The sequence below is a fragment of the Brienomyrus brachyistius genome, chromosome 3 (genome assembly GCF_023856365.1).
Source record: "Brienomyrus brachyistius isolate T26 chromosome 3, BBRACH_0.4, whole genome shotgun sequence".
Taxonomy (NCBI): domain Eukaryota; kingdom Metazoa; phylum Chordata; class Actinopteri; order Osteoglossiformes; family Mormyridae; genus Brienomyrus; species Brienomyrus brachyistius.
The window spans coordinates 11,986,447-12,000,809 of record NC_064535.1 but is presented as its reverse complement, the minus strand read 5'-3'; the positions used below and the strand labels follow the sequence as shown (position 1 = coordinate 12,000,809).

General features: G+C 38.7%; 1 protein-coding gene across 2 annotated transcripts; it reads left to right on the top strand.

Moving 5' to 3' along the window:
• The first annotated feature begins 3,104 nt into the window (after window positions 1-3,104).
• On the top strand, window positions 3,105-13,623 carry opn3 (opsin 3). Of its 2 annotated transcripts, none has more exons than XM_049009250.1 (4): window positions 3,105-3,411; window positions 9,858-10,177; window positions 11,753-12,004; window positions 12,599-13,623. In XM_049009250.1, exons 2-4 carry the CDS (start codon window positions 9,872-9,874, stop codon window positions 12,860-12,862), a joined length of 822 nt encoding a protein of 273 aa, XP_048865207.1. In that variant the 5' UTR covers window positions 3,105-3,411; window positions 9,858-9,871; the 3' UTR covers window positions 12,863-13,623. The 2 variants fall into 2 exon arrangements, with proteins under 2 accessions (XP_048865207.1, XP_048865208.1); XM_049009251.1 differs by lacking the exon at window positions 3,105-3,411 and adding an exon at window positions 6,310-6,859.
• The last annotated feature ends 740 nt before the right edge of the window (window positions 13,624-14,363 follow it).

Here is a 14,363-nt window from a genome sequence, read left to right as displayed (position 1 = left end):
AATACGGTGGCCCAGAAGTGAAACCCCGATTTCCAAATCAGAGTCATAATTTCTATATTAAACTCCATGTATCTAGATTGAAAGTGTTCCATTTCAGTTAAATCTATTTCCAATTTAAAATCCTTGTTTCTCAAATAAACTTTCCAAAAAGAAGTCATTTTAATTAAACTGGCTCCAAATAGAATCCTCAGGGTCATTAAAACATCCACAAAAATCATTCTTATCTTGCTTTACAGCAGGATTGGGGAACCTGCTCCATGGAGGGCTGGTGTAGGTGTTGGTTTTTGGGATGACCTCTCAGTCAGCCAATAACAGTGGGTCCCCAGGACTGGATTTGATAACCACTGTTTTATTATTGGCTGACTGAGTGGCCATCGCAAAAACCCACATCGGTCCTCCATGGAATAGGTTCCCCATCCTTGCTTTACAGTATTAAATCACTTGGGAAGCGTATACAACTAACTTAGAATAATCAAATGTTGCCAATTTTAGACAAACTTCAGCAAAAGATTAAAGCGTCACTGATCTCAGTGTGAGGCGTGTAGCCATAATGACACGATAGCGACAATGTTCTCTGATGCCACTCCACAAATTGGCCTTAAATCAGCATCTGGAGGAAACAGCTGGTAGAGTATTGTTAACAGCACATGGGTCCGAAGATCAAAACTGTGGAGGGAGCTATGCAGTAGAGAAAAAACAGGCTTGCAATCACATTTACATTATCAATCCATTCATCTCCATTCATTATCTTCCTGGTCAAAGTCACATCTGCAGGGATAGACTTAAACTACTAATTTCCCCCTCCACTGTCATTTAAGTTGATCACAAAGTGATGACATTATGTTATTTACCAAGATGAAATCTAATTCTTAAATCTTGTGCAGAATAATTAAAATGAGAGCCAGTGTGGAGATGATTAGTATTAGAGAGCATCAACTGCGTGTTATATCCAGATATGACATCTGGTTCCAGGAGAAGGGCCACATCATATAGATACAGCAAATTCACACAAAGGTTTTCAAATTCTGTGTGTCCCTTTGCCCATAAATTTATTATGAAGCATTATATGTCCATCCACTCATCCATCCTCTCATCTATTATCCTGGTCAGGGTTGCCTGGAGCCTATTTCAGGCAGCATAATGCACAAGGCTAGAGTAAACCTTAGGCAGAATACCACTCTATCTCAGGACACATACATATGCAACCAAACTGTATTATGGGTAATTTTCTCAAACTGCAAACACACATAGCACAGTCAGAATTCAATCCCTTAACCCAATTATTTTCAGAAAAATAGATTTAGCCTTGTGACCTACCAACATTTTGAAATGCACTGCTAATTATACAGCTAGATCTTGAAGTACATGGAAAAGAAACATATTGAAAGGGAATTGTAGAATGCTGCTTTTACTATAAAACACAAAATGACTGTTTCTGACAAGATACAAATGCGAGCATAGTTACCTATGCAGAAGTTATATACTGTAAGGACATTCACAAGTATTGTAAAAGCAAGATAGGCTTAATTACCTTCAAACTTATCTCCCCTTTATAAAAGCTGTGATTTTTAATTTAGACAGCTTCTTGGAAGATTACTTTTTAATACACAATGACACATTCATCTTCCTTAATTAAGTCTTACCTTATTTTTGCACATACAAAATGCAGAGAACATGGCCCACCTTCACAGTACAATAAGAGTTATGATTGAATGCCTTTTGCTTCTTTGTAAATATTATCTCAAAGCACTGACAATATAATAAATGAAAACAAATTGATAGAGGAAACGATGATTCATGTTCTCATCCAAACCATGCTGGTGCTATAAACACCTGACTTACTAAATAGTTAAAATGCAATTTGTCTTCCTTGTTAATGATTGGACAGGGAGAAGATCCAAGCCCAGGAGTAACAGGTTCATTTCTAGAATTGTGGTCTACAGACAGGCAATGAGTGAAAAACCAGGGACTTGTATGACAAAGCATGATTTCTTGCTTAGCCAGATAACTTGATGGATTAACGGTAGCCTGATTAAATGCAAATGAACAATGACTGGGGCACCTTAAACCTGACAAGCTATCTGGCTAAGCAAGAAATCCAGCTTTGTGATACAGGCCCTGGGCAGATGCAAACATTCAATTTGATAGCAGACAAGAAGTGATCTGAAGAAAGAGTTAATGTGGATCAGGCACTTGTAACGTATGTCAATTAATCGGCTCGATGAGTTATGGGTGAGCCTAGTATTCTGGGGTGGTTTCATGAGAACTAACTGGGTGTGGTTGGTCAGCTGGAGTTGACTGGGCTTGTCTTGGTGTGGGAGACTTGGCATTTTCGACATTATGAACAATGAGAAATTCTGCAGATCAGTCAAATTCCAAAATAATGACAATTATTTTTACCTACTGATTAATAACCTGAAAACAGCAAATTAATAAATCAGTAATATATTTCTACAAAGCTATGACAAATTATATAGGTATATATATATATATATATATATAAAATGTGGACTGTCTGGGGGGTTCCAGAGGACTGGTTTGAGAAACACTGAGTTGTGCAAATTATTGATAGATCTATGAGCATAAATAAAAGAGACTATGGGTGAGTTTCCCGAAGCCGTTTTTTAACATAGAACGTCACAACGACACAGCATTAAGAAGGCTTCAGGAAACTCACCCTTTGTTTATCCATCCATCCATTTTCCAAACCACTTATCCTACTGGGTCGCGGGGGGGTTCGGAGCCTATCCCGGAAGCAATGGGCACAAGGCAGAGAACAACCCAGGATGGGGGGCCAGCCCATCGCAGGGCACACTCACACACCATTCACTCACACATGCACACCTACGGACAATTTAGCAACTCCAATTAGCCTCAGCATGTTTTTAGACTGTGGGGGGAAACCGGAGTACCCGGAGGAAACCCCACGATGACATGGGGAGAACATGCAAACTCCACACACATGTGACCCAGGCGGAGACTCGAACCCAGGTCCCAGAGGTGTGAGGCGACAGTGCTAACCACTGCACCACCATACCGCCCCATACAGTGCTAACCACTGCACCACCATACCGCCCCATACAGTGCTAACCACTGCACCACCATGCCGCCCCACCCTTTGTTTAAATATTGTAAATTGTGCAATTGCTTTGTTTCTTTTTATTCCATTTACAATATGTTCCATTGGTTCCTTCTTAGAAGGAAGCTTCTGTGATCATATTCTATAACTGTACCATGTAATCGATTAAGAAGAATTGTTTCTTTTTAGTATGTTTGAGATGTGACAGTATGGCATCTCGCACCGAAGAAGACGGAACACCTTCCAAGTGGACCTCATTTGAAAAACAAATGCTAGCCCCGAGAAAGTCTAGTCCCTCAAAGGACATAATTCAAAGTTCTGGAGACAACTTTGTGAGTAAAAACCAAGGTGCTTTCAAAGTTTTAGACCTGTCAGTTTGTGTTGCATCATTGGCTGGAAACCTGTGCTGGTTTCATCCACCCTGAGACGGGGTGCAGAATGATGCCGGGATCCAGGCAGAGAGAGTAGATGAAGCCAATGTGACAGAAGGGGAGCAACAACGGAGAGACAAAGAAATACAAGGAGGAACACTTTTTAAAGAATGACCAACAGCAGTTATTTTATCACATGCCTTTACTTATTCTCATTCCGGATAACAGAAAGGGTTGAATAAACCAGTATTTTTCTGTGTTTCTATCTGATGACGCTTAAACACATGGGAAGCAGCAAGCTTACAGCTCATTTCATACCCGCATCTGATCAGCCCTGACCACGCCCACCTTCACCTAACCCACCATACCTGGAACGATCGCTGTCAGCTGCAATACATTGCCAGTAATTAGATCCTGATTATAAACATAGTACTTTGCTTAAGAATTTGTGAAGTATTGAGTGCCTGTGCTTTACTGAGTGGTTTTTATGTCTATTAGTTCCCATCTGTGTTTCAGACTTCCAGGCCTTGTGACTCTTGTCTGTATATTTTGCTGGTTATTACTAGCTTGCCGAATGTACTTACAAGCTGCCCTTTGGATTGCATTCCTGGATTGTTTTGCTTCTCCGCCTTACCAGCTTTGACCCTGCCTGTCTCTGACTCTGATCTGAGCTTCTGAATTAAACATCCACGCCTCCCACATTTGGATCCACTCTGTCTGATCATTACACTCATACTTCCCATTCAGCTCAGGATAACATACCAAGCACCATAATATTCAAGAAGCTCATGTTTGTCTGTCTTTCTAGAAATTTCAGTAAATTACATAAGCAGGCCTGTTAGGTCTGTAGATAAAAATTAAACCTCCAATGGTAGGGCACAAAACAATCTGCTTTACAATTAAGCTTTTTAAATATTATCATTCCTTGCTTTATCACATTTTCCTTCAATTTATTTCCAATTTGAAGAGGTAAAATTTATGCTTTTGGCCTTTCACCACTGCTGCAATTTTAGTTAAGTAGGTGGAAGATTCAATTTCCACATAGGCTACACTGCTGGGCCCTCAGAATCAGTGTAAGAATCCAACCACATTCATGCTCATTCATGCAGAAATGCAGCGTAGTTAGATTTTAAAGAAGCTCGCTCTGCTGAACAAAAGAGCCGGTATGAAAATGTGACCCACACTCTCAGTCAATGGCTTTTGGACGCTTGGAGTTTAGGTTTTGTTACAGTTCAAGCACCAGAATGCATACAAAAGCATTATGGGATGGCAATTAACTAAGAAAAAATTTAGATGGCAAGCGCCACTAATTTAATTAACTGTGAGTATTATTATTTTGAATTAAAACGTGATATGAAAATATTAAAGAATTGTCTAATTATTATCGAGCAAAATGTCATTGGTCTGAATACTTTTTGCAAGGCAATTAATTTATGGCATGTCTCGTAACTTACACGCTGTATAAGTAGAATTTATTTTTTAACACATTTCAGTTTTATTGTTATTCTTCAATATGTAGCAGAGGGAATAATCCGGGTTAGGTATTATGTTGTTGGAACATGCAATCAGGTAATGGATTTTCCTCATGCTATTCAAACGCCTTTTTCCAAGGAAAGAGGAAAGTAGTTTTCCTGTTCTGTGACACTGTTGTGAATTTTGGGGTATGTACATTATGGCGGAAAGATTTTGTTTGCTTTTTCTTTTACATATTTTTGTTGATATTCGGTGAAGTAGCCCTCTTGGAGAATAAATGCTTACTTAGGAGTATGCTATCATTATAGATGTATACTGAAATCGTCACAATTATAATTATAAACAGATGCTGCACCATTCAGAAAGGTCACTTTTAATTTACTACTGAGCTTGATTGGCTCCTTTGTTTATATTAGGTATAATAGAGGAGGTATAATATAATAGGTATAATAAATGTCACATTCTTTGGTATTTAAGTTGCATTTAAACATCTGTGAGGGAATGCAAAAGCGTTTCAAAATAATATTTTCCAACTGTCTCTTTACTGTATGTGCTTCGTAGTCGATGCTTCAGATGACTCTGAACCTTGTTTTTCTATCGTCATATAACAGATGGTTAAGTTTAACGGCGTGCGCTTCCTAATGACTCTTCGTAGACTTTGCGTAGCTTCTAACATTCTGCGAACTTTCCGTGCGCACAAACAACGCATTCAACGGTTTTATTTATCGCTATGGTGTTTGACCTAATTCGATATTTGATATCACCAAAGACAACTTAAGACTTCACTGCTTTCATAAATCCAGAAACCATGTGATTTGCCACGTTTAAAAAGTAATAGGCCTAGATTAAACACGCCATGATTTTTAAGTGTGGCCTCGGTCTGCTTTGGTGGCAGGAAGTTGTAATAGTGTATGTTACAATCATTAGGCCTCGACTTTAACTTTAAATCACTGGTAAACTCATTAAAACTGTCCCTCCGATTCTATGGCCTATAGCAAGAAGTCTAACGCAATGTACACAGCAATCAACACTGTATCAACCCATAAAACAATTAGCTATTATTTTACAGCACGTTCGTTTTATCTCTTAGTTTCAAACTAATGTTGAAGATCACCTACAGTATTAGCTCTTGATATATCGTTCCCCGTTTAGATGAATAACCATGTGCAGTTGTTTTTAAAGAAAAGACTGCTGCAAGACTCACATTGTTCCTTAATTAGTTCTTATTTGCATAGGCCTAGTTTTAATGTAAATTCCATACCGCGTTTTCACATTGTTTTTACGCTTATAAATGTATACGTCATGCCAATTTGCTTGGGGAATTTAAAAATATAAAATAAACAATTTTTTATACCCGTGTATGTTGTCATTTACTTCACTACACACGTGACAGGTACGCGAGAAAAAAACAGTACCAGCTCTGACACGCTAAACTATAACCCTCTTCTCTCTTTAAATTGCTTCTTAATTCTCCAGTCCACAGAAGATGGGTTTAATCGGATTGCAACACTGGAAATTCAAGAACGGAGCAAAAAGAGCACCCTCTCTGTAGTGCTACGAAATAGTGGCAATGATCAACACACACAGCACGATGCTGGACGTGGAGTCCCACACGCAATGAATTCTGCGAATGGAACAGAGACTGAGTCTAGTGCAGAAGAGTACATTTTCGCCTCTGGCACTCTCAAACTTCTTGCTTTCACTATCGGAATAATTGGCGTCTTTGGTTTTTGCAACAACGTAATCGTTTTGGTGCTTTATTACAAATTTAAGAGACTGCGGACACCCACAAATTTATTATTGGTAAATATAAGTATAAGCGACTTGCTGGTATCTCTTTTTGGAATTAACTTCACATTTGCTTCTTGCATCAAAGGAGGGTGGGTCTGGAATTCGCCAACATGCATCTGGGATGGTTTCAGCAACAGTTTATTTGGTTGGTATTTGGTACTCTTTATCTGCGCTCAATCGGTATAAATATTTTTTATGTTTAATAACTGGGTTTTCGAGTATTCGGAATAGTCTGTTGAAGATACGTCATATACGTATTGCAGGAATTGTTACTAATTATAATTATTTAAATGTTTATAGTTGTCTCATAGTTTTATTTGATATTCATTTTGTTCGTCGTTTTATGACAACGTCATAAATTGTAATTAAATAGCCTATTGGCAGCTTATTTGTTCATTGTGCAGTTGAGTAAACTTCAAATGCATACGCGTTGTTACATTTTTTTATAATTGTTTTTTAAATTGACTGAAGTACAGATGTTACTGTAATACCGAGGGAATACAGAATACGAAAAAGCCAATGATGCCATGAATCCAGTCCTGTAAGGCGGAATACAAAGTAAAAATATCTTTATTGTCATTTTCAGCTTTATTATCAATGGGATATATGCTGACATGAAATTACGATCTCATTGGTCACAATGCAAGAAAAACATTGATAAACAGAATATGAATAGGATATTTCAAGCCCAGAAAATCATACAATTTAAATTAAAAAGGGACATACTGAGACATGGACAAGACAGATAGAAAAATGCAATCAAAAATAGTTAAAGAAATATATAAATACAGTTGTGCAAATAGGCGTGAGTTGTATGGGCTGGAATGTGCAGTAATAGATTATGGTTAGAGTGTTCAATGTGCAATATGAATTTTTGTAACAGTTATGATTTCACTGTAGGGGGCGGGGGGGGGGGGGGGATTGACCATGTTAATTCTGGAAGATTGTATAAAAAACATTAAAATGAAGAATAATGTTGCAGAGGAAGAAGGGCAATACGTGAGAATGGAGGTTATTTTATGGTGCAAAATTAATGCTGACCGCTTAAACGGATCAAGAGTTAGGTGTAGACAGCAGTTACACAGTTTTGTCAGTTACGCAGCTTCGAAAATGGAATGAATGAGTAGAGGAGTTTTGCATTTTAGCTGGCAAACAGATTTGTGATTTGGTTCGTTACGCCCATCTCAACCTGGATAAGATGCCCTTATCACAGAGCTCCTCCTGAAAATGATTTGTGTAATGCAATAAGCACTCTGACAGGTTTGTCACCAAGAGAGGGTCTGCCCTTCATGCAGCAGACAGTGTACATGGTCAGCAACAATTGAACGCTACTTGTAAACTGTAGTCTTTTGCATGGCTTTGCTCTGGTTATAAAAGAAAACTTTATTGTAAAATCAGAAAAATTAACATTCATAGTGTTAATTGGTTAAACAGATATTTTCTCATTCAGATGAGATGGTAAGTTTAGGTACAGGTATGCATCGTTTTGCCAAATATCTAATAACAATTATTATAATCATCATGATAGTTTTACAACAACTGGTTGCGCAGAGCACTGGCTACATTGATCATGCTGAAACTTAACAGCTATACAATGCAAAAAAGAAAAAGATCCCAGAATCAGGAGGTTAGCTGGAACAAAACGTAAATTCCATCCATGCATCCATCCATCCACTGTTACCGTAATACTGGAGCCTAGAGCAAGACACCAGTAAAAAAAATAATAATAATTTTTACACAAACACACAAAATCACTGATTATTTGCATTCTAAAGAGTGTTCAGTTTTAAGTAGATGAATGTAATTTCTAATAGCATGTCACCTATGGCAGCAGGAAAAAAGGCTTCCAAAGAGCTTCCAAAAGAAGCGCATTGTCAAGATTTCCCCATGTATTGTGCAGAAGGTCAGGACCTCAGCATGTGCTGTATAGGTGGGGTACAGTGTAAACAAGAGTAAACATTTATTGGATCAACTTTTATCACCTTCAGGCTTTTTAATGTTTTCTGATACAGAAGCCACCTGACATACATTGAGATAAAACATATGTGATATGCATAATGGGATTGTAGGCATTGTTAACACCTGCAACACCAGTTGAAGTTTTTTATATTCATGTACTGGAAGCAGCTGCAGTTAGTACAGTAGTTTATGCATGATGTCATACATGGAAATCCATTGTATGTTTTGCAGCAGGATATTTTATTGGAAATATTCAGGTTAGGTGTCATTCCTCAGTCATTACCCACCCAGGGGTTGCTGTGGGGATTGGCAGAGCCACCCTTGAGCTAAGATGCCATGCCCTTAATTAGCCAGCTAGAGCACCCAACCCAGAAAATGCAAAAAGGACAGCAACTTCGCCTGTGGTTGAACACTGATACTCATTTTCATGTTGTGAAACACAAGAAGTCTTTTATACTCTAATACATGGGGTACTTCACACATAATTCCCACATAACATTCCTGTCCAAAAATTCACACCTACTCCCACATAACTTTCCTATCCAATCAAACATACGTGATCGCAAAACCACAAGGACTGACATAGTCACACAAAACATGCCCTTGTGCTTATTCTTCTCTGCATTTCAACTGCAGATGAGCTATGGGAAATATACACTCCAGTCCGTATCCCACCCTGCCCCCCACACACACACAAAAATTGATGGTGAATTAAACCCAAAAATGAACTTGAAAGCTATAGTGTTTCGCAGAGGATATGCCAACATATTAATCCTGTGCCAGTCAACCATGAGTAACAATGGGTTTTTCTTTACTATCTCTGGCCAAGTTTGTGAGGATTCTTTCAGCCTCTGTCCATGTAATAAAACCACAGTGTTTTTGCTTAGTAATGATATGCTGGGATAGATGATAAAGGGAGGGAAGCTATTATGACATCATGTCCTCAGCTGACTCAGCTCATAGAACAAGATATTCCTGCCACTAAAATTTTATGAATAGCCTCAGATTTTATTTGATGGTTCTGCATGGAGTGGCACTATGACATAATACAATCATCTTTCAGGAACACCCAACTGGTGAAAAAATCTCACGTAGCCACTCTTGTGGTCTATTGATAGATAAAGGATTTGATGGTGCTTATTTTCACTTGCAGTGTGATTGTTGTCTCATTTCTCTGCTTGCAGGTGTCGTATCCATCATGTCTCTGTCCACCCTGGCATACGAACGCTACATACGAGTCGTTCATGCCAAAGTGGTTGACTTCCCCTGGGCCTGGAGGGCAATCACACAGATATGGCTCTACTCGCTGGCCTGGACTGGGGTGCCACTGTTTGGCTGGAATCAGTATGTGCTTGAGACCCACCAGCTGGGATGCTCCCTGGACTGGTCTTCCAAAGACCCCAATGACTCTTCCTACATAATCTTCTTCCTCCTAGCCTGTTTCTTTGTGCCCATCGGGATAATGGCTTACTGCTATGGGAATATCCTGTACACTGTGCGAATGGTAAGGACCCCACAGGTTTCTTTCTCTGTGAAGATCCATCCATGCCTCATATGATGTGCTGGGACACTTTAATGCACAGGCTTACCTGGGTTGTAGCGTAGAGGCTTCATAAAGGGGCCCCTAACTTGTATAGCTTCCATGCCTACAAAGAAACTAGTAAGGGGCCTCTGATGACTCAGATAGCCCTTGAGGGCTCTAACTATTTTAATGTGACTCTGATGGTGTTGGTGGAGTGACTTCAGCTTTTGTTGTGAGGACCATTTTTCAGGTCCCCACAAAGAAATCAAGTCCAGCTGAAAACACTGCCTTACCGTAAACCTCGGCATATACCAGCATTGCATATAACTAACTCTAGGTTGCCTTAAGAGTGCCACATTCCCAACCTTATCATCTGTGAGGGGAAAAACAGGGTTGAATTTAAGTGGCAGTACCCTCGTCTCCAATGTTGAGGATGGCCCGTGATTCAAGGGGGATTAAGTGACTTAATAGACAATGTCTATAACCAACGATGTCACTGCACCCGTATTCTTCGGGCAGTGACAGAGTTCGAACTGCCATGTGATTTTAAAATATTCACGACCTTGAAGATCCGCTTCTGGGAAACCCTACCAGCACTGTAATATAAGAGGCAGCCCTTCAGTGTCTACAGAAAATAAACTCCCAGCAGTGAAAGAGCATTGCAGGATGTTTAAAGTATTCATACACTGTTAAATATCCACTCTGCTGCAAATAAAAGATGCATTTTGATAAATTGTATAAAACCCATCATATTCATCTATCATAAATGAGCATGTAGAATGTGGGCTGAAATATGCCTTCAAAAAAGAATAAAAGTACAGCATGACTTCTAGATGGTCTGATTTGAAATATTGTCATCATTTGTTTTCACATAAAGAATTGTGGCTAAAATGCTGAAAGTATGCATACATTTGAAGACAAATTCCAACTTGTTAAAAAGGAAACATAATTTTTTTTCTCATGAAATATTATTTGATTTGTTTTGCATTTTGAACTCCATGCATATGTGGTACCAGCAATGAATGTTTTATATCTTCTGACTTTAAAGTAACCTAAAAGAATTCAGTATTTATGCATAGTGTGGTAGAGAAAAAGTGACACATTGTAACAATTCATAAACAGAAGTAATGCATTTTTTGTGCTGAAATCATTGTAATGCACTTTTTTTCTCAAGGTCAGTTCTAGGACTTGACCCATAAGGGGCTCAGGCCTCAGTGAGATGTGCAAAGTCATAGCAATCAATAACTGTTGCCTTTCCCTAAGTAAAAAAAGCTGCAAGGGTGGTCGGTCACTCTTAAAGGGGCCAACCGACAATCTTGAAGACTGCAAAGCAATTTAATGACAATGAATTAGAAAAGACAATTTAAATTAATCAGTGTACATTTATTTGGGGAAGCTATAGATCATTTTAGGGGGACAAAAAGACCCCAAAAAGACTATAGCCCTAGTGATGCCCCTGTTTTTTGTACAAATGATCTGAGAATATTCATACATAAAAATTAGATGTCCTGGCGTGTCAAATAACATACGTTTTTTTACTTTATTTTTTTATTGCAGCTTCAGTCTATCCAGGACCTTCAGACGGCTCAGGTAATTAAAGTCCTTTGTTATGAGAAAAAGGTGACGGCCATGTTTCTGCTGATGATATCCTGCTTCCTTGTCTGCTGGACACCCTATGCAGTCGTGTCCATGCTGGAGGCCTTCGGCAAAAAGAAGGTCATCACGCCATCTCTCTCCGTCATTCCCTCCTTTCTGGCCAAGTCCAGCACGATGTACAACTTTCTGATCTACATCACCATGAGCCGAAAGGTGAGGTCTTAGCATTTCTATTTATTGCATGTTTTATATAAAATATATTGGTAGTACTTTACTTGCGGCAGCACAAGTATTTAGCAGTAACTCAGTTACTACTGAAGTGCAAATCATGAACAAAATAGTAGCTATTTGAGATAAATGATGCGTCACGATTCGTTAATGATGCACAATCAAGTGATCAGAATTTCACTTGTTATTCATTGCTTGCTCCTTCAGTAGTTCCTTTGTAGTTCACAGAGGTTTTGCGATATTAATGGATAGAGTAACATATATAGTAACTGCTTGAGATAAAAACATGTGTCATGATTCATTAATGATGAATGAACATGAGATCAAAATGAGAGATCTAGTTTGTTGTTGATTAATGCATAATTAAGAGCATAATACTATACTTGTGCCCCCTCCAGTAAAGTGTTACCAAAAATGTTAACCATTATTTTAAAATTAGTACTAACCAGTCTACCACTGAATTTTTGTGAACTATTTAGAAACACAAGTATTTCTCATTAGCCATACTGCAGCTACATTGCTGTAAAGTTTGTGTAATGTTCCTTAAATGTTCTCATGCTCCTCCTATTGCCCTGGCAGTTCCGCCGCTGCCTGCTGCAGCTGCTCTGCTCTCGCCTGTTGAGACTGCAGCAAAGCATTAAAGAGCGACCACTACCCCAGGTGGACCAGCCCATCCGTCCCATTGTCGTCTCCCATAGAGTAAGCGACCGCCCTAAGAAGAGGGTGACATTCAGCTCATCTTCCATCGTCTTCATCATCACCAGCAACGACACCCAGCAGCTGGATGTGTCCCCCAGGGGAGACATGTCGGAGGTCAATGTCATCCAAGTGCGACCTCTCTGACCCAGCAGACCTGTTGTGGCACCACCTTTGCTTATGAACAGCGTGCTGAGCCTCTTCATCCAAGATGCTTCAGACCCGAAATAGTACAGTACTGATGGCAATTCTCTACGGCAGTGTTTCTGAATCCAGTCCTTGGGGAGCAGCCGGCCGTCCACATTTCGGGAGCTGGAAGGGAGCAAAAATGTAGTGTCCGGCAGGGAATTGGGATGGAGCAGAAACATGGACCGTCTGTTGGTTCCCAAAGGCCGGGTTGGGAAACACTGCTCTACAGCCATTATTAATCTCTTATGGTCTTATGCAGATCAATTTCCTCTGCTGGTGAAGTGCTCAGTCTCTCTCCAGTATGGTAACAGAAGGCGCGGTGTACACCATTATCTACAGGTCTTCAATATATGCACTATTTTTAATACAATGTCAGCCGCATATCAGTATTAAATGGCATATTATGGAATAGTGATCTGTTTTACTATGTACACTGTTATTGTGTTGAGATCTTTATTTTTCAAGATTATTTTTTCAGGGTCTGAGTGTTAATTTGAATCTATTATGCACATTTCCGAGGGTGTTTGGTGTCGAGTCGAAGGAACCTGTGAAGTCTGTTATCACACATTGCAAGGTCTATCTTTATCCAGAAAGTGCAATGGAGAATGAAGAAGAGGGTTTACTTCAGGTGGCCTGGTTCATGAGCCTTAAACTCCTGAAAATCTTCATTCATATTCTCAAAACCATGTACAAAATAATAAATAACCATATTTATTTTTCTCCTGTTATATATTTTTTTGGTTTCTTTTTAAAACCTATAGTAATAAAGAAATTCAGAGTTTATCTGATATTGCTGCTTGTAGTAAAATATAGTGAATCATTGACATGGTTTTTATTCATAACTAATAACATGTAAAGGATGCAGAAAGTACTTCCAATGTACGATAGATTTAGCTGATTCAATTTATTGAAGTCCTCTGCTCAAGGATATTCATGGATTCTAATGGACATATGCTCTCACAACGTAGAAATCATGTTCAATAGTGTTAACGTCCTTTTCCAATGAAAGCCCTACATCTGTACTGGTAAGTATATTTCCTGAAACGACATTGGCTTGATAGTGTAATGACCTGAATGAACATTGTATAAAGGAAAATAACTGAAAATTCTGACACAACACAAAATTTTGGGTTTGCACATCTCTAATGATAGCAGAAGCAAAAATAACATTATTAATTTCCTAGCAGATCTGAAGATGTGAAACTATATACACTAAAGTTTTAATGTAAATTATATATACATGTAGTATACAATATATAGTATAAAGGAATGCATTCTGATGTAAAAGTTACATTTAGTCATCCCAAACTTATGTATCGTTATATACAACCATATTTGTTAATCATACACATCCATGAGCTGATTAATAATCATAAGCCTTGGATCTATGTTGAATTTCTCATCATTTAAATCAGTGGTGGCTGGTGGCAAAAAATATTGAGTAGGTAAGAAAATATTA

Bases quoted from the DNA above. Each gene is read 5' to 3' on its own strand.
- opn3 (XM_049009251.1), top strand. From the start codon at position 6,541: ATGAATTCTGCGAATGGAACAGAGACTGAGTCTAGTGCAGAAGAGTAC. The intron at 10,178-11,752 runs GTAAGGACCCCA...TTTTTATTGCAG, and splicing joins TCCTGTACACTGTGCGAATG to CTTCAGTCTATCCAGGACCT. The intron at 12,005-12,598 runs GTGAGGTCTTAG...TTGCCCTGGCAG, and splicing joins ACATCACCATGAGCCGAAAG to TTCCGCCGCTGCCTGCTGCA.